General features: G+C 37.5%; 1 protein-coding gene and 1 non-coding gene across 12 annotated transcripts in view; one reads left to right on the top strand and one right to left on the bottom strand.

The window, feature by feature from the left end:
* NEK1 (NIMA related kinase 1) overlaps nt 1–27,735 on the top strand; it is a 219,998-nt gene that overhangs the window by 28,403 nt on the left and 163,860 nt on the right. For all 11 annotated transcript variants that reach the window (XM_046657126.1, XM_046657120.1, XM_046657127.1 and 8 more), the window contains 7 exons: nt 7,962–8,045; nt 10,638–10,705; nt 10,837–10,923; nt 13,351–13,405; nt 15,548–15,748; nt 20,243–20,303; nt 23,452–23,603. In XM_046657126.1, coding sequence (XP_046513082.1) covers nt 7,962–8,045; nt 10,638–10,705; nt 10,837–10,923; nt 13,351–13,405; nt 15,548–15,748; nt 20,243–20,303; nt 23,452–23,603 — 708 coding nt within the window. The remainder of the gene's footprint in view (nt 1–7,961; nt 8,046–10,637; nt 10,706–10,836; nt 10,924–13,350; nt 13,406–15,547; nt 15,749–20,242; nt 20,304–23,451; nt 23,604–27,735) is intronic.
* Nucleotides 11,927–12,029, bottom strand: LOC124237686 (U6 spliceosomal RNA). The gene has a single exon (XR_006888074.1). It is a non-coding gene; the product is annotated as a U6 spliceosomal RNA (small nuclear RNA).

Here is a 27,735-nt window from a genome sequence, read left to right as displayed (position 1 = left end):
TTGACTTGCGGATGTTGAACCATCCTTGTGTCCCTGGTATAAATCCCACTTGATCATGGTGTATAATCTTTTTGATATATTGCTGTATTCGGTTTGCCAAAATTTTGTTGAGGATTTTTGCATCTATGTTCATCAGTGATATTGGCCTGTAGTTTTTCTTCTTTGTGTTGTCTTTGTCAGGTCTGGGGATCAGGGTGATGTTGGCTTCATAGAATGTATTAGGGAGTGCTCCATCTTCCTCTATTTTCTGGAATAGTTTGAGAAGGATAGGTATTAAATCTTCTTTGAATGTTTGGTAGAATTCTCCAGAGAAGCCGTCTGGTCCTGGGGTCTTATTTTTGGGGAGGTTTTTGATTACTGTTTCTATTTCTTTACTTGTGATTGGTCTATTCAGATTCTCTATTTCTTCCTGATTCAGTTTGGGTAGGTTGTATGAGTCTAGGAATTTATCCATTTCTTCTAGGTTGTTCAATTTGTTGGCATATAGTTTTTCATAGTATTCTTTTGTGATCCTTTGTATTTCTTCGGTATCTGTTGTGGTTTCTCCTCTCTCGTTTCTAATTTTATTTATTTGAGACTTCTCTCTTTTTTTTTTAGTGAGTCTGGCTAAGGGTTTGTCGATTTTGTTAATTTTTTCGAAGAACCAACTCTTTGTTTCATTGATCCTTTCTACTGTGTTTTTTGATTCAATATCATTTATTTCTGCTCTAATTTTTATTATTTCCCTCCTTCTACTGACTTTGGGCTTTGTTTGTTCTTCTTTTTCTAATTCCGTTAGGTGTCATTTGAGGTTGTTTGTGTAAGATTTTTCTTGCTTATTGAGGTGAGCCTGTATTGCAATGAATTTCCCTCTTAGGACTGCCTTTGCTGTGTCTCAAATCATTTGGTACAGTGTGTTTTCATTTTCATTTGTCTCCAGATAATGTTTGATTTCTTCTTTAATTTCTTCAATAATCCATTGTTTGTTCAGTAGCATGTTGTTTAGTCTCCACAGTTTTGGCCCTTTCCCAGCTTTATTCTTGTAGTTGATTTCTAGTTTCATAGCATTATGATCAGAAAAGATGCTTGATATTATTTCAACCCTCTTGAACTTATTGATGCGTGCTTTGTTTCCCAAGATATGATCTAGCCTTGAGAATGTTCCATGTGCACTTGAGAAGAATGTGTAACCTGCTATTTTTGGATGAAGTGTCCTATATATATCTATTAGGTCCATCTGATCTAATTTTTCATTTAATTCTGTAATTTCCTTGTTGATTTTCTGTCTGGATGATGTGTCCATTGGTGTTAATGGGGTGTTGAGGTTCCCTACTATTATTGTATTGCTGTTGATGTCTCCTTTTAGTTTTGTTAATAGTTTCTTTACGAATTTTGGTGCTCCTGTGTTAGGTGCATATATATTTATAAGTGTTATGTCATCTTGGTGGAGCATCCCTTTTATCATTATATACTGCTCCTCTTTGTCTTTCTTTATCTGTTTTGCTTTGAAGTCTACTTTGTCTGATATAAGTATGGGAACACCTGCTTTCTTTTGTTCATTATTAGCTTGGAGTATTGTCTTCCATCCCTTCACTTTGAGTCTGTGTTTGTCTTTGGGGCTGAGGTGTGTTTCCTGGAGGCAGCATATTGTTGGATCTTGTTCTTTGATCCATCCTGCCACTCTGTGCCTTTTGATTGGAGAGTTCAATCAATTCACGTTTAGAATGATTATTGAAACGTGGGGGCCTACTGTTGCCATTTTATCACTTGTTTTCCAGTTCTTTTGCATTTTGTCCTGATGGAGAGCTGTTACTTTGTGTTATTGTCCTTCTGCTTATCTCCTTTGTTCTGGATTTTGTAACCCCTTTCCTTTGTTTGATTTTTCAGGAATGAGGTTCTTCCTGAGCATTTCTTGAAGAGGAGATTTTGTGGTGATGAACTCCCTTAACTTTTGTTTATCTGGGAAAGTTTTTATTTCTTCATCGTATTTGAAGGATATTTTCACTGGGTAGAGTATTCTTGGCTGCAGGTTTTTGTCCTTCAGAGTTTTGAATATTTCATTCCAATCTCTTCTAGCCTATGAGGTCTCTCCTGAGAAATCTGCTGATAGCCTTATGGGGTTTCATTTCTAAGTTATTTTCTCCTGCCTGGCTGCCCTTAGTATTTTCTCTTTGTCATTGACTTTTGCTAGTTTCACTACTATATGCCTTGGGGTTGGTCTTCTTGGGTTAATAAAGTTTGGAGATCTATTGGCTTCTGTCACATGAAGTTCCATCTCTCTTCCCAAGTTTGGAAAGTTCTCAGCTATTATTTCTTTGAACAGGCCTTCTGCCCCCATCTCCTTCTCTTCTCCCTCTGGTATACCTATAATCCTTGTGTTGCATCTCCTAATTGAGTCAGATAATTCTTGGAGAGTTTCTTCGTTTCTTTTTAGTCTTAGTTCTCTCTCCTCCTCTGCCTGCAGCATTTCTATATTCGTATCCTCCAGATTGCTAATTCTGTCCTCCATATTATCGACCCTACTGTTCAGAGTGCAGATTTTTCTTAATCTCCTCCATTGTGTTCTTCATCTCCAGTATTTCTAATTGGTTCTTCTTTATAGTGTCAAGCTCTTTTGTGACATAGCTCCTGAACTCACTGAGTTGTCTATCTGAATTCTCTTTTAACTCGTTGAGTTTTTTAATAATGGCAGTTTTGAAATCATTGTCATTTAGGTTATGGATTTCATTGTCTTTGGGATTTTCTGGGTGCTTATCATTTTCCTTTTATTCTGGAGATTTAATATATTTTTTCATACTGCTTGATGGCGTGGATTTGTGCCTCCGCATAGAGATAGCGTTTAGTCGCTGCTTCCACTTATTGCAACTGGTGTGTGTGTGGGTGGGGCAGCTGTTTAAAGTGCACCAACCAGGAACCCTCTCAGCTGTTACTGACTGGACCTGGACCCCTCCTTGTAGTCACAGTGGTCCTGTGGGGTCCCTTGGCCGTTTTGGAGGCACTCGCTGGGTGGGGCAGCTGTTTAAAGTGCACCAACCAGGAACCCTCTCAGCTGTTACTGACTGGACCTGGACCCCTCCTCGTAGTCACAGTGGTCCTGTGGGGTCCCTTGGCCGTTTTGGGGGCACTTGCAAGGGGGCCTCAGGCTGCTGATGTCTACTGTTGCAGCCCACTTAGACACACTCCCTCTTTGTGGTCTGCAGCAGTGTTGTGGGCTTTCCCAGCAGCCAGGAGCAGGATCACCTATAATCACGACTTTTACCCTAACAGAGCCCACAAGATCACACTGTAGGTCCCAGCAGAGCTATGGGTATCTTCTGCAGTCTGTCGTTAGCTCACCTAGCTGTGCTACTTTTGCCCCAGGCCCTTCCTGGCTTGCGATTGCCAGTCGGGACCTCTCCGCAGAGGCTTTCGCTGAGGCTGCTGTAGGAACCTGGAGTTCCCCCCTGGGCTACGTAGCCATTTCACTGGAGCTCCACTCTGCCCCACTCCAGTCTCACGGGATCTCTGGGAGCCCCTTGCCTCGTCTGGGACACGGCCAGAGTCCGTGGGCCTGGCGGTGGCTTGTAAGCTGCTGCCTTGTGGAGAATTCTGCTCTAGGGAGCTTCCTGGTGTTCCAAATGCTGGGCGGGGCCTCCCTGCCAATGGCAAGCAGAGGCCCTCCGTGCTGGGGGGTGCAGGACCCTGGAGCATCCCCCCAGGCTGCAGAGCTGGGTGTTGGAGCTCCACCCAGTCCCCAAGCACGTCCACGGGAAGTCTGGGCACCCCCTGCACCAACCCGTGCGCTGGAGACCGTGGGCCCAGCAGCAGCTGGCGGTCTGGTGCCGTGCAGGGGAATCCACCCCCCGGGAGCTTCCCTTTGTTCTGGATTCTGGGCATGGCCTCCCTGCTAATGGCGAGCAGAGGCTTTCCCTGACGGGGAGGTGCGGGACCCCGGAGCCTCCCCCTGGGCCGCAGAGCCAGGTGCTGGAGCTCTGTGTCCCCAAGTACATCTATGGGAAGTCCGGGCACCCCCTGCACCGACCCGTGAGCCGGAGACTGTGGGCCCAGCAGCAGCTTGCGATCTGGTGCCTTGCTGGGGAATCTGCCTGCCGGGAGCTTCCCTTTGTTCTGGATTCTGGGTGGAGCCTCCCTCCTAATGGTGAGCGGAGGCCTTCCCTGATGGTGGGTGCAGGACCCTGGGGATTCCCCCTGGGCTTAGGTGTAATCGTGGGGGGCTTGAGTAGGGCTGTTGTCACCTGTTTCCACCGTCGCTCCGCTGGTGAGTGCACACTCCCTCCCTTGGTGTGTGGCGATGCTATGGGGGAGTCTGCTGGAAGAGAGCCTTCTGCAGGAACTATGCTGTCTGGGGGTCGGGGGTCGGAGAGTTTTCACTTATTTCCACCTCCTCCCGGGGGGGAAGTCCGTCCGCCTTCCGATGTATAGTAGCACGAGACTCTTAGGCGTCTTGAGATGCTATCTGGATATCCTTTGTTAATTGGTGAATGTCCAATTAGTTGTAGATTCGAGGGGGAGAGACAAAGAAGACCACTCACTCTGCCATCATGGTCCCGCCTATTAGCACATTCTTATTGCAATTGTCCTCTTAATTGGGTTGGTACCCAGTGTAGCTGGTTGCTAGGCTCAGGGGCGTACAGTTGTGATAGGCCTGAAGCCAACAAGGCTGATGTCAGTTCTCTTAGGAGTGCAGGTGAGTAGGGCTAGCCCTTGGCATGGAGGCACTCCCTTGTTTCAGGCTTTGGAATGTGGGCCTGATCCTTTTTATGGCTATTTGTGAAACACAAGTCTTCTGCCACCGATAAGCCTCAACCCCCCTCTGGACCACATACACAGTCAACACAGTCCTGGTCCATGCACGCTTCTCAACCCCCTGGAGCATACCTCACCGCCACACTGCAGAGGCCCCCACCTCTGCCCCAATGCCCCCCACAGTTTACCAGGTCCTCACACAAGCCCTGCCCCACAGAGGCAGACACCTTTGCCTGCCTGTAGAGGATCAAGGCATTCAGTTAATACAGGCTGAAAAGTAGCCTGAGGGCTTGCTGTTAGGTGGGGCCAGTCCCTAGGGCGGGTTGTCTGCCCTGGCTGAACTGGATTAAATCTGTGCTCTAGTGGGTGTGGCAGACCCCTGGGCTAACAGCCCAAGGGATGCACCTCAATGGCCCCCACCTGTGTCCATATCAGCATGCCTGGACCAGCTCAGAACAACGGCCCCCACCAATGTCTTAGTCTCCAGAGAGGATCCTCCTCTCACCAAGATTCTCCCAGAGCCCACCAGGTGAGTCTCGTTTCACCAAAGGACAGTCAGCCTTCTCTCTGGTGATTTTAGGTTGCTGCAATGAGTGAGTTTGTGCGTGGGCCCTTTAAGACCCAGATCTTTTCGACTTTCGGTCGATAGCTTTTCTGGGGTGTCCTCGCTGCAGTTAATAGCCAGCAAAGCCAGACAGTAAGACCCCCCTCTCAGGTGGGCTGAGTCCGAAGGATGGTTATAGCAGTATTGCCCCCGCTACGGACCTCACTCCTCCAGGGAGGGCTGCGTACCTTAGGTTGGCTCCCGCCTGGCCAGCTGAGAAGCTCCGCTGCTCCCAAAGGTGGCTTTTTTCCTCTCTGGCCAGAGTTACTGCCTGTTCTGCTTTCGTCAGGACTGTCCCTTGTTGTGGGGGTTCTGTTTATCCAGTTTTCAGTTTTCAATCCAGGGTGATTCTTCCTAAAATTGTTGTAACCTGGTTGTGTTTGTGGGAGGAGGCGAGTTCAACCTCTGCTCACAGCGCCATCTTGACGACAACTCAATCTGTGGCTGCTTTTACGCTGCAATGCCAAAGTTGAGTTGAGGCAGAGACCCTATGGCCTGCAAAGCCTAAAATATTGATCATCTGGCCCTTTATAGAATAAATTGGCTGACTCATGGTCTATGAGGTTACTTGTTAACTTTTTTTGCCGATTCCTGCACCTACTAGGTACATTGTTGGTCCTGAATACATATTTATCAAATTATAAAGGAGTACAGGTATGGGAAGTCTGGTAATGACAAACCCCATCTGTAAAATGAGGCACAGGTGATTTCTAAGATGTGTTCTTGTTCTCCTGGTAGGCTGTGTAATGGTAAGACTCAAGTGTGCTTTATTTTCATCTTTTTGTACTTTGTCCTCTCCCTTCCCTGAGGGGTTGAATTAATTACTCTCTCAATGTACGTACTGCTGTTATAAAGCTTGTGCAGTTTATTATCGGTATTTGTTTATAAGTATATTTCTGCCACCATATGAACTCAGAGTCAGAGAATGGTGTTTCATTTTTCTACCTATGGTGCCTTATGTGAATATGGAAAGGAACTTAAAAATCTGTGTAGTCCTCAGTAAATATCTTTTGAACTGAACTGAGAGGTTTGTTTTTTTAAAGAAAATTAATTTTAGGTTATTTTAATGTAGTATTTTTTTTTAAGTACTGAAGAGAGAAGAGTAAAAAGAAGGCTTCTTACTTACCTTTTATCCTGTCTTCTGAAAATTCACTTCCCTGAGGTCAACACTGTTAACTGATGGGTGGCAATCGTTCTGTGCTTCCTTCCTACACACACACACAAACACACTCTCTCTCTCTCTCATGTACATATATAGAGAGTTCAGCTATGTATTATACATAAACATATACCTTAAAAAAGTCCTGAGCATACTATTCTACAACTATCTTTTTGTCGTTTAACAGTATACACAGAAGTACTTCATTCTTTTCAGTGGCTGCATAATATTTCTAGTACAGTGATATCACAATATATTTGACCAGGCCCCTTGATGATATTTAGGTGTTTACATTTTTTTGCTCTGATGAACAGTACTGGGGTAAACATCCTTGTACATATCCTTTTGTGCTTGTGATATTGTATCTCTAGAATAAATTTGAAATTCTAATTGCTCATTCAAATGATATGTGAATTTAAAATTTTTATATACTTTGTCACGTGACTAATTAACTTTTCCACAAACAAGGTGTACAGAGACTTATTTCCCCACATTCTGACCAACACTGTGTATTATTTCACTTTTTCAAGTTAAAATGGTATCTTGTTTTAATTATTATTCTTTTTAATTTGGAGGATATTGGTATTTTCTGTGCGTGTTCATTGGTTTATTTTTCCTCTGTCATTTGCCTTTCCAGTTTTTTGTCCGCTTCTTATTTTGGCTGCTAAGTCTTTTCCTTAGAAATTTGGAAGAACTTCTGCGTATTAGAGAATTAGCAATCAATCAGTTATGTTGAAGGTATTTTCTCAAATAATTATTAAACTTGATTATGTATTTTGCCAGGCAGATGTTTTGAATTTTATATAGTAAGCCTTGTCAGTCTTTTTTCTTGTGACTTGTGGTGTTTGTGTCATGTTTTGAAAGTCCTTCTTCAATCAAAGATCATAGAAAATTAACTTATGTTTAATCATTTTATAGTTTAATTTTTTCATGTTTAAAAATGTCATCTACTTGGAATTCAGGACTGAGGTAGAAATTAACCCTTTTTACTTTCAAGGGCCAACTCCAGAGAGTGTGTTTATATTTAGTGAATGTGGGGAGACAAAAAAGTCAGAGATGTCTCCCAAATTTCCAGCCTGATTTTTTCCTCATGTGATTTTCATTTATGTAGAAAAAAGATACATTTAAAAACAAAGTTATCCACCATCCTACTATCATAAAATATAAATTATTTCCATTTTTCACTCTTCTCTGGAAATTTCTTTCCATATTTATTCTGATTTATAAAAGATGCTTCAGTAGCAGTCTCTTACATTTTAAAGTTAGTGTGTGCCCTGCACATAGTGTCAGTTGCTTGAATATCTACTTAACGTTAGTGACTACAAACTAAAAATAGATTATAGCCTAAATTTTTTTTTAAGGATTTAGTTCCCCTCAACCCCAAATATTCCTCAGTCCTTTTAATAGTCAAGGAAAGACTACTATGAAATGTGAATTGTAAAATAAATGACAGATTTGATTTTTCCCCTCTAGATTCTGGATTGGTTTGTACAGATATGTTTGGCCTTGAAACATGTACATGATAGAAAAATTCTTCATCGAGACATAAAATCACAGGTATGTTAATTCCGTCATTAATAATTTCTAAATGGATATGGACATGGGGCTAGCATAGTCTTGGGGCAAAATTTTGGAACCCAATCCAGTTTGCATATCCTATAAATCTTCTTCATAACCATCATGTGTTTGATCTCCTTTCTACTTCCTAAATCTTCCTCTTTCTTGGTTTATTCTCTCATTATGTTGGAAAAAATCCAAAAAATGGATGTGTGGAAGATACGTTTTTTTGAGATTTTGTGTGTCTGAAGATGACTTTATTCTCTTACTTTAATAATAATTTGGATATAAACTTGTAGGTTGGAAATTGTTTTCCTGCAGAATTTTAAAGATACTGCTCATCTGTCTTTTGAATTCTAGTATTACTCTTTAGGAATTTAAGGCCATTATGACTTCTTATCCTTGTTTCTTCTCTCTGGATGATTTTAGAATATTCTCTCTGTCCCCATTGTTTGGAAATTTCACAGAGTTGTACATTGATGAGGTTCAGCTTTTATTCTTTATTCTGTGTATGGGTTTTTTTGTCTTTTTTTTTTTAATGAGGAAGGTTGGCTCTGAGCTAACAGCTGTTCCCAATCTTCCTCTTTTTGCGTGAGAAAGATTGTCACTGAGCTACCATCTCTGCCAATCTTCCTCTATTTTGTTTGTGGGACGCCACCACAGCGTGGCTTGCTGAGCAGTGTGTAGGTCTGTGCCCACAATCCCAACCCAGGAACCCCAGGCCATGGAACCTGAGCACACAAACTTAACCACCATGCCACCAAGTCGGCCCCTATCCTGTGTACTTTTGACCTGAGAATGTATGTTTCCTCTGGAAAGTGTTTAGCTATATTTTTTAAAAAATATTGTTGTTCACTGCCTTCATGGGCGTCTTATGGATTTTTTTTCCTAGACGTGTTTTGAAACTTCTTTATCCTTTCAAGTTATCCTATTTGTTCTTTCACCTTTTATCTCTGTGTCTCTCTCAGCTGCATTTTAGGTGAATTTCTCAACCTACTTTCTAGTTAACTAAATCCCTTTTTAATTTTGTGTAAACTAGTGCTTATCTCATTTATTCACTTTTTTATTACATTGACTATTTTTTTCTCTCCAGTATTTTTAAATGCTTTCTCATATACATCTCTTTTCATTCTGGTTGTTTTGTGTTTCATAATGTCTTGTTCTTTTTAAATGAATATCTGTTCCTTCATTTATCTCTGCAGTTTTCTAAACATGTTTATGGTAAAGTTTTTGTTGGACTGTTTTATAAAATTAATTCTATCTGAAGTGAATTCTTGTTCTGATGATTGTATTGGCTGTTTTTCTTCGCATTAGACTTCTTCATGTATATTGGATTTTCTTGGGGGGAGGGCAGGCTCTTTTGTGGAGATGTTTTGTCCCCACAGCCCACTCATTTTGCGTAGAGGTTTCTTTCATGGTTGCCTCACGTGGGCTCTCTAAGTTCCCAGGGAAGGGAGTTCTCAGGGAGTTCACTCCTGGTGTCAAGGCTGTGTGTCTGTCTTCTTACCTTCTTAGGCCTGCAGCTTCTAGCCTAATAGTCCCAGGATGAGAAGTAGAAAGAAGAGAAACTGTGATGGGAGCTCCATACCCCATCTTTCCTGTCCCCTGACCCTCTGCCACCTTATTTCATTTCACCCCATCTTACTTACTCCACTTAACCTCACTTTATGTCATCTTTGGCTATGAGCATTTCCCTGAGTCAAGTCTCCTGACTGATATGGAGTTTAATTCATATTACCCCAAAACTCCTGGCTTCACTGATAGAGCACTGGAGTTCTGTATTTGTGAATGTAAATCAGGTAAATTACTGGAAAATTTTAAGGCTTTATTGAGACATATTTTATATACCATAAAATCCACCCACTTAAAGTGTACAGTTCAGTGATTTTTAGTGTATTCACACAGTTGTGAGACTATCGCTGCTCTCTAATTCCAGAACATATTTTATCATTCCAAAAAGAAACCCTATACTCATTAGCAGTCTCTCCCTATTCCCCCTCCACCTGGATCCTGGAAGCCACTAACCTACTTTCTGTTTCTATAGATTTGCCTATTCTGGACATTTTTTATAAATGGAATCATATAATATGTGACTTTGCCTATTTTAAAATTTGGTTTTCTTTTATTGTTATTGAGTTGTAAGAGTTCTTTATTCTGGATACAAATTCCTTATCAGATACCTGATTTGCAAATATTTTCTCCAATTCTGTGGATTATCTATTCACTTTCTTGATGGTGTCCTTTGCACAGAAGTTTTTAATTTTGATGAAATCCAGTTTATCTATAGTTTCTCTTTTTGCTTGTCCTTTTGGTGTCATATCTAGGAAATCATTGCCTAAACTAGTGGCACAAAGATTTACTCCTGTGTTTTCCTCTAGGGGTTTTATAGTTTTAGTTCTTATATTTAGGTCTAGAATCTATTTTGAGTTAATTTTTGTGTATGGTGTGAGATAGGGGTCTGCATTCATTCATTTGCATGTGGATATCCAGTTATCCCAGCGTATTTTTTAACTGGATTCATTTTTATGGAAAAAGTTCTGAACTTGGAACTGGACTATAATAGTATTTCTGATTTTTTTCTCTTTTTTACAGAACATATTTTTAACCAAAGATGGGACAATACAGCTTGGGGATTTTGGAATTGCTAGAGTTCTTAATAGGTAACATCCATTTTAAACTTTGTTTTAATATAATGTTTTCAGTGAAATTTTAATTCATGATGATGTATACGTGATGATTTGTAATATCTTTAAGTATCTTAAGCGTCTACAATAATGCTCTTTTGTTCTAGTACTGTGGAGCTGGCTCGAACTTGCATAGGGACTCCATACTACTTGTCACCTGAAATCTGTGAAAACAAACCATACAATAATAAAAGGTATTTAAAGTGATATTCATTACATGATATATTTCCTTTCAGTCTTTCTCTGTTGTATTTATTAACCTTCAGAGTATTATTCTAAAATCCATAATGCACATATGTAAACATATATATACTTTTTTTAATATATGATGAGGAGAATTAAAAAGAAGCTATTTCACTATCTTACTAAAGGAACTATAGAAAGAATCACTTTATTATTTAAGTGATAGTTGGAAATAAAATGCTTTCTTTGGTCTTTCTGTTTGTAATAGTTACTTCCTATTGAATTATAATAGTTAATATTTATTGAACACTTACTGTATACCAGGCACTGTTTTGAATGCTTTCTATGTATTAACTCTTTTAATCTTCACAATAACTTTTTGAGTTGTAGGTATTCATCATTAGTCGTTTCCTTATAAGGAAAAATAATGTGGAGAGATCCTGGGCATCTGGCTCCCAAGCCCGAATTCCTGTCCCTGAGCTGTCCTATGGCTAACAGATTGTCCAATATGGGGATGGAAAGAGGAATTCTGCCGCTGAATTCCAATTACACTTTATTTTCTCTCACTTTTTCTAATTGAAAAATCCCAACCAAGAAACATTGGTCTTAATTTTGAAAGCACCTATAGAAGCCACATGGAAGAAAGTGGTGGCTGGCAGTAATGCGTGTATGCATGATTGTTATCCCCCCACCCCCACCCCCCAGCTTTTATTTTGAGGGTGGAGAGAAGTTGTATTTTCAACCTGAGCAATAGAGACTGAGACCATTATCCTAACAATGTATTTTTGAAATCAATTTAAATCACGCTAATCAGTCTAGTCTATGGAATGTATTATTAGTGGATATTCTAAAGGATACCAGCATTTTCTTTGAGTTAAAGTAATTTTACATTTTAAAGCTATTTCTGTCTCTTGTGGATAAATCAACTGTGAAAAATATCAGTCTTTATCTTTTAAATTAGAATGGATTTAATCATCCATTGGAGAATTTTATATAAAATTAATTTTGTGGGAAAAACGCTTTAAAAATCTAATGGATTTGTGTGTCATCCTTGCGCAGGAGCCATGCTAATCTTCTCTGTATTGTTCCAATTTTAGTGTATGTACTGCTGAAGCAAGCATAGCACAACTAGAAGGACCTACAACTAGAATATACAACTGTGTACTTGGGGGGCTTTGGGGAGAAGAAGAAGAAAAAAAAAGGATTGGGAAGAGGTGTAGACTCAGGTGCCAATCTAAAAAAAAAAACACAAAAAATATAACAGATGAGCATATTTTTCTAAATGTATTTTAAAGTATTAATAGGATCATTAGTTTAATGTTTTTGTTTATACTGTTCAGTATGTAACATGTACAAATCACTAAATAGCTTAATTTCATTTCCATTTTTCCCAGCTGAATCTTGAAATTAAATAGATTTGTGGGGTACGAGTTTATATTTGTAGATTTTTTTGTGAGAGTTCAGGTAAAGATAACCTTAGGATTTCAATAATGGATTTTATTCTTTTCCAATAAGTTCAGCTTTCGGGAACAGTGGATTTGCTTTTGTTGACTTCTGAGAGCCACTGTAGCTCTGAACTATGAGGGTTTTTTCATCCTTTTAAAAAGCGGAAATGGTCCTTTTTTTTTTGAGGACGATTAGCCCTGAGCTAACGTCTGCTGCCAATCCTCCTCTTTTTACTGAGGAAGACTGGCCCTGAGCTAACATCTATGGCTATCTTCCTCTACTTTATATGTGAGACGCCTGCCACAGCATGGCTTGACAAGCAGTGTGTAGGTCCACACCCAGGATCCAGAGTGGCAAATCCTGCGCCACTGAGGCAGAACGTGCCAACTTAACCGCTGCACCATCAGGCTGGCCCGTGGTCTTTTCTTCTTTTCTTTTCATGATAAAAATATCTGCTTAAAATAAAAGAGAGGAAGAGACCATGTATAAAGAAGATAGTGTAACTAAGTCTTTAAATTAGGATAAAATAAAATAATACATTTACTCTTTCATAACATTTCGGTTGGCTGTCACAAGTTTATTCTTGCTTAATTTTAGTAAATTAATATTTTTACATTCATTAAAGCAGTATTTTGCTTTTATAATATTTTCTAAGTCAGAGTATTTTGCAAATAATTGAATATAGCAGTTTGACTTGTGAATAAGATAACTAAATGGAATATCCATGAAATTTACTCATTTTGTTCTTTTAAATATCAAATTTCTATCATGAAGAACTTTAAAATAATTACTTGAGCAAAGATTCTTTTTATAATCTGGGATAGCTGCTTTTATCATTTGGTTGTGGTTGAAATTTTAAATTTTAAACGATGTCTTATGGAACTCATATTTTTGCAAAGTATTTTTATGCTGTTCTTGGTTCCTTTAAATGAAAAAAATTTTTAAGTAAATTCTGATACCTAGAGAAAATTTCTCATCTTTTTCTTTTTTAGTGACATTTGGGCTCTGGGATGTGTCCTTTATGAGATGTGCACACTTAAACATGCAGTAAGTAGAATTTTCTGAGATGTTTTAAAAATTATGTCAAAAAGTACCTATAATATTTCTATTTTTAAAAAGTTACAAGTCATCTTTCAGATGAACCTCTTGTGTTAGAAATTCTTGTGTCAGTTTTAAAATTTCTCCTCTGAAGTATAAATTTAAATTGATTTTCTTTTAACATATATGCATGTATTACATATGCATGTTATATATTTGTTATTATATATGTATCATACTTTTTTCCAGAAAATTATTTCTAAAGGCAGAAGTAAATTTGCTATCTTTTTAATGTTAGATTCATACAGGAATTTGATATTTTAGCTTAACAAATTTTATTAGTTTCATTTTAGTAATTTCTTTCAAAACACCAAAATTATTTGAGTTTGGAATTTAAATTATCAAACGAATGCTTTTTAACATACTCATTGAGAGATTTTATCAATTTAAATACTCTAGTTCAGAGTATTTAAAATTTTCACTTTTGAGACTTTTTTGAGATAGCACGTAATACACTAAAAAGGGGAAGTTCTAAGCCTAAATAGGTTGAATTTTAATCACTTTCTGTTTCAAAAATCTTGCTTTTTAAAAATGCTTCCCTCATTGATTAAACAATAATGTATTTTTGTTACAGAAAACTTAAGAAAGTACATATAAATATAAAGAAGTGAATATTAAAAGTAATTCTTCCAATCAGTAATGAGTACTTGTAATATTTTGAGGTTACCTTCTAAAATTTCTTCTAGATTAATTTATAGAATGAGATTTTTTTTTCCCCCTCAAAAGTTTGATTATATTGTATAAGCAGTTTTAGCGTGTTCTTATTGCCTGATATTATTTGGAGAGTATTATTCTTTGTTGTGTTTCTTCAGGGTTGCATGTTCTTCTACTCTATTGCCTTAGGTTTTATTTTTCTTTCTTAAGGTGAAAAACATAGACTGCCAAAGTGATGTGGGATGGTAGTTATCAGATCTGTATTTGAAGGAATTGGTCAGTTTTTCTGTGACATGTAGTCATTTTAGGTCTAAATGAGTGTATTTTTTAAAAATATTTTCATCTACATTGTTCATCACTGTTGCTTCTATGTTTTAGAATTGTTTACTCTTAAGTGGACACATGAAATTAAGTAACTCACTAACCTTTATTTATGAAGAATATGTCAGTTGAGAAATAAATGAAAATTCAGTGTAGTGAAGGAATAAGAGTAACCTATCTTTTTGCATTTAGGATTCCTTCTTAGGTACATAGATATTTCTAGACATTTGAATTCAAATTTTAATAAACTGAATGACATATTTTAAATGTGACAGGAGAAGTCAACATTGAACAGAACTCTTTTATAATTGGTATAGTCACCAATGCCTTATTTATAGCATGTTTTATTTCCTTATGTGTATGTTAGGAACATATTGACAGTGTACAACTGTTCTATACTATTTTAGCAGAGATGACAGAAGCTTAATTTTACTTACTTTCAAAATGAAATCTTTAGATTTTAAACTGCCCCGCCTCTGTTTCTGTTTTTTTTCTTTTCTTTTCTAACTTCAGGTAGAGATTATATTGTGTTAAATCCTGTAAATATATATTCCTGTTAATATGGCTTATAATCTCCTTTGGAATATTTGCCACATTGCTGATTCTGTGGCTTTTGGGAGCATTACATGCTTAAAAAAAATAATGGGAACAGTGTTTAAAAGGAAAGTAATTTGTACTTTTGTTTATTTTATTTCCACAAATACTTTTAGTCCTGTAGTTAATTCTTGTTCTAGTTACTCCAGTAGGGGCCCAGGAAGGCAGGTCTTAAGTGAAGGCCGCCAGGTTTGTTTGTTTTACCATCTTGGTTGTTGTCATGTTTTTATAAAATCTTTATTTTAATTAATACCTGTATCCCATCTTTTTGTGTTTTGAATAAAAATTAGTCTTATAGCAAGTTATAACATTTTAGGAGGACTGCTGGTCTCTTTTAAATATGTTTATAAATAACTAAGTAAACCTTGCTGATACATAGAGAACATATGCTGATTAAAATATTTGGAACAGGATTGTATTTCTGTTGTATTTTGATAGGAAAAGAACTGTTTTTCCTTGTTTTTATTCCCATTTTCAATTTATGTACATTTAATATATGTTAATTTATTTTCTGGATTTTAGTTTGAAGCTGGCAATATGAAAAACCTGGTACTGAAGATAATATCTGGATCTTTTCCACCTGTGTCTTTGCATTATTCTTATGATCTCCGCAGTTTGCTCTCACAGTTATTTAAAAGAAATCCTAGGGATAGACCATCAGTCAACTCCATATTGGAGAAAGGTTTTATAGCCAAACGTATTGAAAAGTTTCTCTCCCCTCAGGTATGTTTTTTTACTTTATTAAAATTGAACAGTAGGGTTATGGTGCTTAACTAGGACATGCCCTCCCCTGTTTTGACGAGAGTACGTCAGAATCTTTGAGTAATGAAGCACCTTTTTCAAACTACATTGGGGTCACCTTCCTTTCCATTCTTTTATAACTCCTCCCCTTCCTGTTTGCTTACCAGTTGTGAATCTGTAGGGAGGAAGAGATTCCTCTTGTGTGTCTTGTCTTAACAGTTAATACTTAACTTCTGACACTTCTGATGACCAAATGTGTGGTAGTTTTCCCACACCAAGCAATTCTGTGACATTGGCTGGGTGTCTTAGAATTCAATTTAGTTCTGACACTATTTACCTAGGATAGCATCAAATCCCACAGATTAAGGGCTCAGTCCCACAAGACTGCCCCCACTTTAGAAGCCAACGGCAAGTCCAGGTTGTTACCTGTGCTTCTAACTGACCAGCTATATATCAGAGGTTCCCACGATCCCCCTCCTCAGGTTCGATTAATTTGCTAGAGCAGCTTACAGAACTCAGAGAAACATTTACTTACATTTACCAGTTTATTATAAAGGATACATCTGAATGGCCAGATGAAAGGGGTACATAGGGCAAGTTCTGGAAGGGTCTCAAGTGTAGGAGCTTCTGTCCCTGTGGATGTGGGTTGCACTTCTGGCATGTTTACAACCCAGAAACTCTCTGAATCCTGTCCTTTTGGTTTTTGTGGAGGCTTCTTTACATAGACGTGATTGATGAAATCCTTAGCCCTTAGTGATTGATTAAACTCCAGCCCCTTTCCTCCTCAGGGGGAGGGGACCATCCTTAGGGGCTTTCCACAAGTCACCTCATTAACAGAAATTCAGATGTGGTTGAAAGGGACTTGTTATGAAAAAAAAGACACCTTTATGCTCTTACCAGGTAGGAAATTCCAAGGTTTTAGGAACTGTATGCAACGAACTAGATGAAGACCAACTATATATTTATTATAAGTCACAATAGCACGGAATCATTCCTCTGTCTCTTGGGTTTCTGTTGTTTTGTTTTCTGATTTTTTTTATTGTGCTAAAGTGTATTTAACATAAAATTTATTATCTTAATCATTTTTAAATGTACAGTTCAGTGGTATTAAATACTTTATAATGCTGGGCAACTATCACCACCGTCCATCTTTATAATAGTTTTCGTCTTGTAAAACAAACTCTACACCGATTAACCAGTAACTCCCCACTCCCCTCTCCCCCAAGCTCCTGGCAACCACCTTTTAACTTTGTCTTCTTGGGTTTCTAGCTGTAAAATTATTAAACCTTTCTGTGCCTCACTTTCCTCACCTGTGAACAATAGGATTATAAATATATTGCCATCATGAGGTTTTTTACAAGAATTAACAGTGATAAAGCACTTTACTTTTATTAAGTAAAGTACTTAATGTCTAGCACACAGTAAGTGCTCAATGTATTCAATATATATTAAATGTTATCAATATATCACTTTATTATCCTAATATAAATATATCATCATAATTTATATGATTACAGTTATATTCTACTTGATAGAAAATGATTGGAAACCATTGTTCTATGGGCATTTGTATGTGGGTGTAATAGGTTGTTGACTCGCGATTTTTCCTATAGTACTCACATATAGGTCCAAAATAAATATTTAATGAGTTGAATTTAATTTTAATTTGACAGGATTTACGAAAAATCTCTATCAAATAGCATCAGTTATTGATATAAATACAATCATCTGAAACTGGAATTATTTTACATGTTTTGTATGACTTTTATTAATTTTAAATGATCACTTAAATTCTTCTGTAAATCAGATATCTAGCGAACTCATAGTTTTATTGTGAGGAAGGTGCCCAAATCCTCTGGCTTAACAAAACATCTGTAGGAACAAATACTCTTCAGAAAACAGAGATGTGGGTTTAACTATTATTACCAGGAGAACACATTGGTAAGCAGGAAAGCCAATTAAAATTTGAAAGTTAAAAGTTACTTGTATAGGACATAGCAACAGTCTCTGAAACGTGGGTGTCTTACAAGACTCCTTTGTTATAAAAAACATTTTAAAGGACAGTTTTATGATGCAATGTACTATTGTTTTTTGGAAACTACTAGAGAAGAAAGAAAGACTTCATTTAATCTTGCTGAGGTCTCTTTCCCCCTATACCAGCAGTTAGGACATACAGTCTCAAGGCTGAAGCACTGGAATCCAACTAGTCAGCAATGAAAGAAAATATCCAAGCCTGATGTATGCAAAACTTATGTGGAAAGAAAAAGGGGCAGATTACGATTGTTAATAAATGGAGTATTTGACATTACATGTTTAGTATATACATAGCCCCTCGTCGCTATTTAGGCACCACTTAGATTTCATTATTCATAAAAACTTTTATCTTTTGTTCTTAAGATTTATTTTCTGCTATATATCACTTGTTCAGTATTCTAGCAAGAAAGTTTGTGATACGTTTTTTTAAGGCTTTAACTTTGAAATAATTTATGAGCTTTCCTGGAACATATGAACTATTGTTTCCAGTATCACTGTAATAGTCTGTACAGTTGTTTGTTTTTTAATCCTTTAATTCTTTCAATGCCATCAGCCAAGGTTAATAGGGACTACTTCTCAATCTTGCAAACCCTGGAAACTTTTTCCTGGATGTGGCTTGACAAATCACAGATAAACTCTGATTCACTAGGAATCTATATTACTAACATAGGAGTAATATAGGTGCTGTCCAGTGGAACTTTCTATGATGATGAAGTGTTTATATCTGCATGGTCCAACATTGTAGCCACTAGCCACATGTGGTTATTGAGCATTTAAAATGCAGCAGTTTGACTGAGGACCTGAATTTTTAGTTACATTCAGTTTAAATCTTAATCCAAATAGCTACATATGGGTGGCAACTGTATTGGGCAACACAGCTTAGGAATTCCAGAATCTTCTTGGATTTTACACATCCCATCCTTTTTTTCTGTGAGGGATATTGGCCCTGAGCTAACATCTGTTGCCACTCTTCCTCTTTTTGCTTGAGGAAGATTGTCACTGAGCTAACATCTGTGTCAGTCTTCCTATATTTTATGTGGGATGCCACCATGGTGTGGCTTGACGAGTGTACTGGGTTTTCTCCTGGCATCTGAACCCCGAACCCTGGGCCGCTGAAATGGAGCACACGAACTTAACCACTCCACCACTGGGCCAGCACTACATATCCCATCTTTTAATTCATATTTGCATTTACACAAGGAAAAGAAAGTCATTCAAACAGTGGAAGAATTTACCCAGTTTGGGACAAGCTGGAGATCATAAGGCACCCATTTTTCTTCCATGATAAAGAAAGAGAAAAAATGCAAATGTTTAGAAGAGAAAACACATTCACACAGTTGTTCTGAATTGACTGTGAAATAGAGTTTCACTTAATTTATCTTCTGGTGCAGTGGTTCTCAAAGTTTAGCATATGTAAAAATCACTTGGAGGGTACTGCTGGGTCCCTCCACTACACTTTCTATTTTAGTACTTCTGAGGTGGAGCCTGAGAAGTTGCATATTTAATACGTTCCTGGTGATGCTGATTCTGCTAGTATGAGACTTTGAGAACAACTGCTGTTGGAGGATCCTTAACGGGAAAGATGACCATCTCAGTCATGGTTTTTTGCCTGTTGGAGTTTCTGGTCTGCTACCACTGTGGGAATATTCTCTCCACCAGGCCTGTTTTCTCCTAAAAAAAGAGAAAATTTGCTTGCCTTCCTCTTCCTTACCCAGTAAGAAAAAAAGTAGGCTTAAAATGAGGTAAATCTTTGTTGGCATCATAGTTTTGCACCTAAAGAGGGGAAAAAAATGTAGTGAGTAGGGAGAGAAAATTACTGGCAGGAAAAACTAATGATTTTTTTCTTCTCAAAATATATTCATAAATGCTAGAGAAAAAGAAGTGCGGTGTTTTAGTAATGGTAGAAAGAGACATTTGATAAATTATGTAAGAATTTTCAAATATTTATCCAATAACATGTTTACAGTTATATATTGATAAGAGTGAAAACTCATCGAAGATGCTGAGAAGATTCAGAGTAAAGTTGAAATAACTCAGTGGTTAATCAGAAAGGGATAATAAGATGATTCTTTATCAGTTTTGAAGTAAATGAGGGCTATAGATGCACATAGAATATAGAGGTTATTTCAGAGAGGAGGTAGTTGTGTTGAATTGCTGAGATATAGAACAGGCAAGCAGTGTATTGGTGTCTTTGTGGTATATTAGGTTAGTCTGAGAAGGAAGCTTGTCTGGAGAAGTGAAAAAAATAAATGGGTAAGATTGGGAGGGAGTTTGAATGAGAGGAATTCTGTGAATGGATTACTTGGGTTTAGTTAGTACAGTTTATTTGACAGCATAATTGTGACTGAAAACGGAAAAAAAAATGTATTCTGATTAATGGGTAGGTTTTTTGTTTTGAAAATTTAACATCTTTTCTAACTCCCCCTCCCCTTTCAATCTAAGCTTATTGCAGAAGAATTTTGCCTAAAAACATTTTCCAAGTTTGGAGCACAGCCTATACCAGGTAAATGAATTTAATATGAATCCTTTCACCTGTTTGTGATAATCAATATACTGTTATACTAATTAGTAATATCTACTAATTGTACTAGAGATCTATGTAGATATAATAAGTTGGGATAATTGTATGTAAATTTGATCCAGAGAAAATGTATCTTTAAATTATTTATGATATATGACAATATACACTTTCTGATGAATTAATAACAAAATTTCCAGTTCTTATCTGCCTTATTTAAATGAAATCTATCTTGATATCTTCTGTCTTTATCAAATGCTTAGCTGATATTCTTAGAATATTGTCATAGAATGTTATAAAATGTCTTGGTTAAGTGTAAATCTTTATGTAAAATATTTTTCTTTGAGAAATACTTCATATTCTAAAATGTTAACAAGTAAATTAATGTGAGGTCAGTAACCTTACCATTTTTCTTTTAAATGTGGCCAGCAGCAGCAGAATATTTGTAGAATTGTGGGTATGGTTATGTATTATGTGTGTATATATATATAGATAGATAGATATATTTTTGTGAGAGGGAAATTACATTTTTTCTACGTAAGGTGGTTTCAGAATGGATTTCTAAAATTAGTGGAAGTTATTTAAGATTTGAAGAGTACATTGTTTTTCAAACCTAGTGCTTCTCATGTTTTACTCCATTTTGAGTTTGAGTAAATAAATAAATAAAAATATATACTGTATCATAAAACTGAGTCCATATAAGCTGAAAGTGGTGTGGCAGTGCATCCTAGGAAGGCCAGCTATACCTAGCTCTTCTTAAAGACGCTTAGATCCATCCTGTCAGTGCGCAGAGACTGTCAGTCCCTGAGAAATCAACTTGCTCTAAAAAAAATTCATGAGAGACAGTCACACAGCAGAATCAGCCTGTTTCTCCTGGCTGTCAAGCCTCATGAGAAGTCAAGTCTTAATCAAAAGTCTCATTGTCACAAAAGTCAGAAATACTCCATGTCAGCACATTCTTTCCACATAGATAAGCCTACATAGGAAGTTATTTTGTTGTAAGAGGAGTTGGAAGTATGGAATATTTGGTAGCATGGGGCTAAAATGGAGTTGTATTGCTAATAGGCCTATAAATACTTTATGGGCTCCAATTTCCCATATTAAGCCTCATCCTACTAGTAGCCTTGTCACTGAGCCTGAGAAATGCTTAAAAATCAGATAAGTCATTCTCCCTCTTCTCTGGAAGTGAATGGGAACTATTCATATCTGTCTCTTGGAATCTTCATTTTTATGCTTTTGTGCCTCCAGCACCTTTTCTGACATACACAGTATTTCTTTGATTATGTTAATACATGTAGCCAGGTTACAGTGTGACTTGGTATATCTGTGTTTTGATTTGATTTTACGGTTGAACTCTCAAAGGGAAATATTTTTTCTCCACATTTCCTGGTTCATGTTAGGATATAGTTGGAGTAAGTTTGGAAAACCTTACCTTATCACACTATATCTCATATCTTCAACACAAATTACTTATGAATCTCTAAAATACCAATCAAATGGCTAATATTATTTTTATTTTTATAAGAGTTTACTAAATTGTATGAATAATGTGTTCATTATAAAAACTAAAAAGAAAATAAAAATTACCCCTAATTTTAACACACACTGTTATATTTAGTATATTTTTTTCTGTGATAACATGCATAATGATTAAATTAGGGTTGCTTTATAAACAAAGGTTTGTTTCTTTTAATTCACAGTGTTATATGATGAACATTTTCTAATACATTCAAAGATTCTTTGAAGAAGTGAGTTTAATGGTGGTATTTCATGGTGAACTGCCAGTTAAATTTTTTTCTCCTTTCCCCCTCCTAAAAAGGAAGAATACCTGTTGGAAGAGGTTGATTTAATTGATTTAGCAAATGATAAAATCCTGAGATAGCGAGCAGGCTGGAAGCGGAAGAAAGCAATCTGCTACTCAGGCTGTGGGGGAGTTTGAGCAGAGAGGCACCTTAGCAGATGTGGGAAATGGTTAGGAGAGGAAAGAGCGTTCTGGACAGGGTTGACGCAGACTACTCTTTGACATGCTTTGATATCTTTGAGAGATGTAAGTAGTAGGCTTTCCTTTTAATTACTATGGTTTAATGATTTTTCTTGAATTTATCATTGCTCTAAGCCTCATCTTTGTCTAGCTTTCAATGAGAATTTAAGACATAATGCTGCAGGGTTTATCCTTGTGTATAAATTTTTGTGTTTCTCTGATAATTTCTTTAAAATCAGTTCATAAACATTGTTCCTGATGTAGATTGCCCTCCAGAAAGTTGGACCAATTTAATATTCCCACCAGCAGTGTACAAAGGAACCCATTTCAAGGGACCTTAGCTATGATTGTTTCAGTGTTTATTCTTCAGTAGGTGTGTGGGTATAGACATCATTCAGACTACATATGAAGAAAATATTAAAGTTTCTCATAGTGATGGAATTAATGTGTAACAGTTGCTCTTGAAGTTTATATCTGATTTTGAAAGTAATCTCTAAAATAGTGAATGTTCTTTTTTGAATTTATTTTTAACAGCTTTATTGAGATATAACTCACATACCATTCAGTTCACCCATTTAAAGTCTACAATTCAGTGTTTTTTGGTATATTCACAGATATGTGCAGTCATCACCCACAGTCAGTTTTAGGGGTGTGCTTTTTTTATATGAGAAATTTCAACATCTTAGAGGACTATGGCTTTTTACTTCTTTCAACAAGTGGCTTTTTGAGCCAGCCCTGATGGCCTAGCAGTTAAAGTTTGGTATGCTCCACTTCAGTGGCCCAGGTTGGGTTCCTGGGCTCAGAACCACACCACTGGTTTGTCAGTAGCCGTGCTGTGTTGGTAACTCATACAGAAGAACCAGAAGAACTTACAACTATACACAGCTGTGTACTGGGGCTTTCAGGGGGGAAAAGGAACAGAAAGATGATTGACAAACAGATGTTCACTTAGGACGACTCTTCCCCTGCAAAGAAAAAAAAGTGGCTTTAGTGTAAAATAGTTATAATGAAGGCATTAGCATGTTCTAAGGAGTAAATAAGATGTTTATTGAAAAGTCTCAGATTCTCTCAGATGATTGTAAAAATGAAAAAGTGATATCTTGAATTTTGAGATTAAAGATTTAATATAAAGAACTCTATCTTTTCACATAGCTAAAAGACCAGCTTCAGGACAAAGCTTGGCTTCTGTTGTGCCTGCTCCAAAAATTACAAAGCCTGCTGCTAAATATGGAGTACCTTTAACATATAAGAAATATGGAGATAAAAAACTACATGAAAAGAAACCACTCCAAAAACATAAACAGGTATGATCATGTTACAAACTGTATATTAGTAACAAATTCAGTTTGACCTTATTTTTATTGCAGCTCAATTCAGTTTTCTTGATATTCATAGGATTGTTTTGATTAAGTTACTAAAGAACGTTGCTGTTCTCTGCTTCGCCAGTCTTCTCCAGTCTTTTAAAACTAAGAAGCCTTACAGAAGTCATAAAACAAATTAAGTAGCTATATTAGGTAAAGTAGTTGGTGCAATATAAAAGAAAGTGACGTCATCAATTAAATCACTTTTGAACAACCTAAGCAGAGACATTTATTTTTGTGCATAAAACAAGTAAATATCTGTGATACGCTTGATAAAAATCTGTGAAAATTTGTATTTGAGAATTCACACAATCAGTTAAACAAATCAAAATCATAGGGCTGGAAGAAATGTGATCATGTGGTCTACTCTATTGTGTTTCAGATGAAAAAATTAAGGCCTGTAAGTGTTTAGGTGACATGCCCAAGAACACTCAGTGTTAGTTGCAGGACTTTGACGTTTTTCTTCATGTCAGTAGCTGCATACTTTGGCATATGGAACCTGTTTTGTTTTGGACTACATGTATACACATGTACATATACACACACACATGTTTAGATACATATGTGTACACACTGCTGTAAGATAAACTTCACAGTAGAAATGATCACTTTGGTTAAAATAGATCATAAAGTAGTTCAAAATGATTACTGTGAAGCAGTCATCAAATAAGTTGTATAAGTCAGCATCCAGTCAGGAAACAGAAAAACCAAAATAATTTGATCAGGGAAAGTTTAATATAAATAATCATTAACTGTTTTTAGGGAATAAATTTTTAAGGGATAAAGAGAACTCTAAAAGAATACGGAAATAGCAAATATAGGAAGCAGCCACTACTCCTAGTACTCAGACAGAGTACCCAAAGAAGGACAAATTTTGAAATATGTCCCCAACCCCACCCTTAAGGCTGAGATTCAGACCTTATTGGGTGTGGTATGGCTGTAACCCACTGGATGGCAGCGTTCACTGAGGTGCCACAAGCTGAGGCTGGCAGACATGAAATTGTCCACTGTGGAGCTGATCAGACTCCCTGGGAACCTGCCCAGAGTACCAGTAAAATGTACTGGCAAGCTGCTTGGGAACCATTGAACTTACTGGGATCCTGGTGGAACTTGGCAGGTGCTGCTGAACTCTTTGGGTAGCAGGCTGGGATGCCAGCTGGGCACCAGCAGAATTTGGTGGGAAGCTGGCCTTGAGGGGCTGCTGAAACTCACAGGGAGGCTGGCAGGGGCACTGACAGAACTCTCCTGGAAGCTGCCCACAGGGTGAGTGTCACTATGTGTCCCACCCTTCTGCGTGGCTCACTAAAATCTTCCACAAAGCCCTCTTATAGTGTATTATCAGCAAAATCCCTTGTAGTCTAAACTTATAAAGATCGTCTTTACCTTTTTCTTCTAAACCTGCCCTGTCCCTGAGCACACTGTCATGCAGCTCTCTTACATGGTGGCTGTTTCCTCTCTAATCCCTTAAGACCACTGGGTCTAGAGGTAGGATGGGGAAGGTGTTTTCCTTGCTTCTCACTGCCAGACTCTTCCCTGCTCCCTAACCCACCCCACCAAACTTTGAGTTTATGCTACCAGACTGTATCACCCGCTATCCCTGTGTGTTAGGGGTATCTGCAGACCCTTGTTTTTTGAGGATTTTAACACCTAACTCAGTGTCATTCTTCCCAACACTGTCATAATTGTTGGTGATTTCTGTATACAAAAAAGGTGGTCCTTCCAAGGGTACATGGTCTATTTTCTTGATTGTTCTTGTTCAGTGATCTTGTCTCCCACCTTACCTTAGAACTCAAACCTGTAGTCATGCCATCAAATTTGTCACTGTTGATAATAGCAGCTGTTCCATGGTCTCAGTTATAAGCATCCCTCTCCCTGACCACTACTTCCTATGTTTCTAGCTTGTTTCTCGAGGACTCTTGTCTCCAAAACTAATTTGTCCTATTTTGGATCCATGGGTCTTACTAGTCTTTTCATTGTCCCTCTCTTCCTAGTTTTCATTTTCCTTTTCTCGTTTAACTTCCATGTTCTCTCATTATAATAATTTCCAAAACCTCTACTCTTTCTTGCCCCTTGCTTCCATTATTACAAATTACCTGGCAAAAACTTAACTTGGTGAAATCCAACTCTCCACCTCTTTTGTGCCTGATCTTGGGCAATAGAATGTGGTTGGAGAAAACGTACAACCATTCTAACTGGTCTCACTTTAAATTTATAACCAACAGTGTCAAGTGAGTACCTTCTGGCCGCCCTATTATATTTCCTCAGTCCATTTTCTCTCCCACTTTCTAGATGATTATTTCTTACCTTCTTGTTTTTCATTTCAGGCTAATAACCTTGCTTTCTCTTTCACTGAGAAAATAGAAGCAATTGGAAGAAAATTTTCCCACACTCACTACCATTTCTTCCAGTTAGTCATATCTGTTTGTAAATATTCTGCCTTTCTTCCTATTACTTTGGATGATCTGTCTCTGTTTTGATCTAGAGCCACCCCTGCCATTTGTGTACTATTATTATTATGGATTTTTTTGCCTACTAAAGTACTTCATGCTCTCTTCCGCATCATTTGATTTTTCCTCTCTACTGAATCATTCCTGTTAGCAAAAGAACATTGTATATTGTATCTTCAGTCTTTTTTAAAGAAAACCCTTCTCTTATCTTCCGCATCTTCTTCCAGCTACTTTCCTATATCTCTGCTTCCTTTAACAGCACAACTTTCCTAAAGCATTGTCTGTGCTGTCTCCAGTTTCTCTCTTCTCGTTTTCTCTTGACCCTATTGCTTTCAGGGCTTTCTTTGTCACGGTTGGTTTGAAACAGCTCTTGCCAAAGACCTCCATATTGTGAAGTCCAGGAGTCACTTGTCTTCTTCCTCTATCTCAGTTTTTGACTCACTTGATTACTGCCTCCTTCTTTGAATATTTTCTTTACGTGAATCCAAAGTATTACATTCTTCTCGTTCTCCTACCTAATTGACTGCTTTTCTCAGCCTACTTTCAAGTTCCTCCTCATGTCCTTGACTTTTAAATGCTGAAGTACTTACGTACTCAGTTCTTGGATATCTTGTCTCTTGTACCATACTCTCTCTCTAATTGGCAGCATCTGTGAACTGACGCCCGAATTTATATCTCCAGCCTGGACTCCTTCCCTTAACTCCACACTCATATCTGTCTTAATATCTCTAATTGGATTTCTAACAGACATCTCAAAATTAATATATGTGAAACTCAACTCCTGATTCCACCCCTTCCCCAAACTGATCTTCCTCATTTCAGTAAATGGCAATTCCATCCTTCTGTTTGTTCTCATCAAAAACTTTTGGTGTCATCACTGACTACCCTTTCAACATCACATCCTGTTGACCCTGCCTGCAAAATATATTCACAGTCTGACTGCTTTTCATTGTTTTGTCACCACATTAGTCCTAGCCACCCTCATTTTTCACCTGGGCTATAATAGTAATCTTTTTACTGTCTTACTGTTTTCAAGCTTAGTTCCTTCAGTCTGTTCTCTCTTGAGCAGCCTAAATACTTTCACGATGAAGGTCAGGTCATTGTACTCTCCTGCTCAGAGGATTCCAGTGGCTTTTCATCTCACTCAGAGTAAAAATCAGAATTCTTACAAAGACCTACAGAGCCCTCTAATGCCCTTACTACCTGTCCAAGCCTCATTTTCTACTCCCCCCTTGCTACTCCCAATCCAGCCTTGCTAAACCTGTTGCCTTCAAACATGCCAAGCACTTATCTGAAAAAATGTGTTTATACTTGCTGTCCACTTTTCCTGGAGGACTCTCACTTAGGAAAACTGTGTGGTTCTCTCCCTTACATCCTTCAGATCTGTGCTCAAAGCTCACTTAATGAATAGAACCTTCATCTTTGATCACACTATGTCAAATAACAACTGTCCTTCCACCCCATCACAGCGGTTTATCTGCTTTGTTTTTCTCCGCATTATCGCTGTTTAAAGTACTATGTGTTTTTCATGTCTTTGCTTGTTGCTGGTCTCTTCCATTACAGTGTAAGCTCTATGAGAGCAAGGATTTTTGTTGTTATTGTTCACTGGTTCCTGGCAAATAGTTCCT

This window comes from Equus quagga, chromosome 3, assembly GCF_021613505.1.
Source record: "Equus quagga isolate Etosha38 chromosome 3, UCLA_HA_Equagga_1.0, whole genome shotgun sequence".
NCBI lineage: Eukaryota > Metazoa > Chordata > Mammalia > Perissodactyla > Equidae > Equus > Equus quagga.
This window is presented reverse-complemented; position numbering and strand designations above follow the sequence as displayed.